General features: G+C 58.5%; 1 protein-coding gene across 2 annotated transcripts in view; it reads right to left on the reverse strand.

The window, feature by feature from the left end:
* The window catches only part of SORCS2 (sortilin related VPS10 domain containing receptor 2), a 579,194-nt gene that overhangs the window by 550,580 nt on the left and 24,841 nt on the right, over positions 1-3,773 (reverse strand). Inside the window, exon 1 of one of the 2 annotated variants that reach the window (XM_017853404.1) lies at positions 3,503-3,767. The exons of the other annotated variant lie outside the window; for it this stretch is intronic. Coding sequence (XP_017708893.1) covers positions 3,503-3,532 — 30 coding nt within the window. The 5' untranslated portion in view covers positions 3,533-3,767. Of the gene's footprint in view, positions 1-3,502; positions 3,768-3,773 lie in introns of those variants that run through there. 2 annotated transcript variants of the gene reach the window in all.

Here is a 3,773-nt window from a genome sequence, read left to right on the forward strand (position 1 = left end):
GGGGAGGGGAGGAGAGGGGAGGAGAGGGGAGGGGAGGAGAGGAGAGGGGAGGGAGGTACTGATCTTCTTGGGGAACAATGACAGAGGTGAACAAACTGGACCAGGCTGCAGGAAGCTCACGTTCAAGTCAAATGATACATTCAGCTTCAAAGTTGAGGATCAAGTGCCTTGTGGGAAGGAGCCCAGGTGAGCTGTGCTTAAAATAAGCACAATAAGCCCACGATTTCCCAGAAACATTAAGAACAGGACGGGGCACAGCACATTCCCCATAGGGATAACATGAAACCACAACCCCAGAGGCTGAGAGCCACACTCTGTAATATTCATCCACCTTCAAATAGCACCGCTGCCTCCAAGGGCAGCTCCGGAGATGCAAAACCCAGAGCTGTGTGTGCACAGCCCACTCTAGATCCATACAAACGCAATACCTCTTGGTTTCAATGAAACATTAATTTCACACATAACAATTTGTTTCTACAGCTAAACATCAGACAGGGAGGCAGTGTTTGAACTTGCAAGCAAGTGCCCTTCTCTATCGCCATGGGAGCAGGCAGAACCAAGCCGTTGGAAGGAAAACCCACATAATGTTAACGCAGCTGCAGCGACGGGGGCTTAAATCCTGGAACTCCTTCTTGCGGGATGCTCTCAAATGCCATGTTTTAAAGTCCATCCCCCTCATCAAATGCTCCTTTTAATTTTGAAGAACACCTGATATGGTAAAGTAAACACGCTCTCTGTTCATGTTGACCACATCTGCAGAGGGCGGTGAGCAAGTTAAAGGAAATAAAATGTTAGGAAGACTGCTCGGCAAACCAGCTGTGTGAGTTTCTGTCTGGTTGTAGCTTTCAAAGATGGTGCTTTCAAGCAGACGTGAAACCCACTGCCAAATCCCGGCTAAAATCTTTAGTCCTGTGGTTGCAAGACGAGACTAGAGGGAGCAGAGTACGTTTCTAAGACACGTCGTGTGCTGAAAAAAACAATACTACGCACGCAACAAGCACTAAGGCAGTGATTTTTTCTTTTAAAGCGGTTTTACTTAGTTAGCTCAAGGTAACCGGCTTCTTGCCTCTTCTGAGTTTTCTCAGGCAAGGTGAAACTCCTGCAGCCTCCCCTGCTCCCCGAGGTGCAGGATGATAAGGTCCTTCCCTAACTGTCCAGTCCGGAGAATGGGTGTGTGGGAGAGGCAGGAGTGGAAGGTGTTGAAGCCCAATGCCTGGTCCAGCGTCTGACCCCACAGACACCCACACCCACTACTCACAATGAGGGTGTCCTGGCTTCTACTTCCCGAGTGTTAGCTAAGTGTCAGGCTATGCCCGGTGTGCCACACCTCACCCCTGCCCCTCACCTCATGCTGACCAGAGGACATCCATCCCTTAAAACTCCTCTCTGGTTCCTTGGACTTTCTGTCCTCACTAAAGAGAAGCCAACATTGCCCCCCACTCACAACCCCCCACCCCAAGACACACACACACCTGCCAGCAGTGAGGACGCAAGCCCACCCAGTCACAGAGGAGTCACCCAACCCAGCTGCCACCCTCAAGGAGCAAAGCCACACAGGCCCCTCTGACTGCCTCCCACCCCCAGTACCCCATCCCTGCTGGCCCAAGCTCCCTCCTCAACTCTCTCCCAGGAAGCTGCCCTGCACCCGGACTGTGAGGTCAGGTCAGAGGCAGGCTGGGTGTCAGCCTATCCCAAAGACAGCTAGCCTGCCCGTCCCATGGGGCTCCTCCACCCCCTCCCCAGGAAGCTAAATGACAAAGGGGCAGGAGCAGGCTTCAGGATCAACCACCTCGGCAGACGGGGTAGGGGATTAGAGCTTTCTGGCCCTGCGGGATTTGCTTTTTGTGTTTATTTGGTCCTTTGAGCTCTCAGTTTCTGGGTTACCTTTCCACCTGAGTTAGAGCTTATGGTACGGCAGACACCGTTTGTTCACAAGTACACCTGGCATCTGACCCCTCTCTCAAGGTGCAGATGGAGAGAACACTCCCAGTGCTCTTCTAGGGAGGTGGCACCTGCCACCTCTGCAAGGCACTCCAGCCAGCACCCTGACTGCCCCCTGCTGGCCCACTGCACCCAGGGAGCCAACTCTGCCCTGGAAGGGCTGCTAGTCAGGCTGGAGATGTCAGGAATGACCCAAGACCAGACACTTGGCACCTGCACCCTGATAGACGCTGGCTGGTTGGGGAGCTGGGCTCTAGGCCGACTAAATTCATTCAATGCTGCCCCTACCCCTACCCCAACATATTCATCTGCCCACCTCGCCCCTCCTCCAGCACACATCACAGCTGCCTGGGAGTAAACCAGCAAAGCCGGACGGAGGAGATGGGCACAAGTGACTGCCCAAATTATGCCCTTTCCTGGCTCCAGAGGCCAGTGTTCCCCACCCAGGCCACAGCCAGTGCATATAGGAACCCTGGCCCTTGGGGAAGCGAGAAGAGGTCTCCTAGGGGACCCCAGGAGACAGCAAGGCACAGGAATGAGGGGAGGCTCCCATCTCCCCTCCGCATACACATATACCATCCTCTCGGGATTCATGGTTACCACCTCCCTACCCCCATCCTTCTCTGGAAACTGCAAAACTAGAGGCCCACAGAGCTGCCCCAGGGTGACTTCAGAGTGGCCCTCGGCCCTTTTGGGGGTGGGGGGAGTGAGGCTGAGGCAGCCCCCAGGGGAATAATCTAAAGGGACCCTCTGCCTCCTGCACGCACCAACAAAGGCCAGAGCAGGCAGGATCTGGGAAGGGTGGGAGCCCCAGGCTGTGGGTGGAGGAACAGGAGGTCCCCAACAGAGGTGGCAAACTTCCAGCTGGAGCAAAGCCAGAGTAGCCGGGAACGTGGGGGCAGGGCAGGGAGTTTGCCGTGCCAGCGTCACACAGGTCCCCAGCACAGTGTGGGGACGAACCCAAGGGGGTACGCGGACCCCAGTGCATCCAGGCGGGGCAACCGGCAGCAGGAGCTCAAGACAGCCGCGGGTCGCACTAGGGGACCCTAGGGAGAGGGGTAACCCAGAAATCCCAGAGTCCTAGAATAGGATTCGAGCTGACCAGGGAAGTCCCGGAGCCTGCGGAGGCGCCACCGCGGAGTCCCGGGTGGACCAGGGAGGGGAGGATCCCGGAGCCCAAAATCCCAGAACGCGAGGCTCAGCTGGGGGAGCCTGGGTGCGAGAGAGGTAACGCCGAGCTGGGGTGACCCTCAAGGACCTGCAGGCTCCCGAAGCCTCTGGGGACCTCCTCCGTAACCCAGGACCTGGAGGCCAGCGGGGGAGTATGGGAGGTGGCCCAGGATCCCGAAATCTGTAGGAATGTCCCCTGCGGTGAGACAAGCGCACGAATCTGAGGACCTCTCCCCAAGAGGGGCGCCGCCGAGGTGACCCAAGTGCCCAAGTCGCCAAGAACGCCCCTGATGACCACAGGGGGGTCTGGGGTGGGGTCCGTGGTGGTCCCGCCGGGGCGTCCCATGGTGTCCCGCGTAGGGGCCGCGGCGAGCGCGCGGAGGTCACTTACGCTGCTGTTCTCGCCCGTCCAGTGCACCATCGCCTGGTTGTGCGTCGCGTCCCCCTTGAGCACGAACGACGTGCTGATGAGCGACACCTGAGCCCTGGAAGCCACTCCGACCAGCGGCGCCGCCCGCTCCCAGCGCCGGTAGCCCGGGGCGGTGGCGCCGTCCTCCTCACCGGGACCCGGAGCAGGACCGGGACTCGGACCCGGAGCCCCGGGCTCCGTGCCGCGCGCCTGCCGGTCCTCGCCGCCACCGGGCTCCGCGCGTCCCGCGGGA

This window comes from Rhinopithecus bieti, unplaced genomic scaffold (genome assembly GCF_001698545.2).
Source record: "Rhinopithecus bieti isolate Rb0 unplaced genomic scaffold, ASM169854v2 scaffold_35903, whole genome shotgun sequence".
Taxonomy (NCBI): Eukaryota; Metazoa; Chordata; class Mammalia; order Primates; family Cercopithecidae; genus Rhinopithecus; species Rhinopithecus bieti.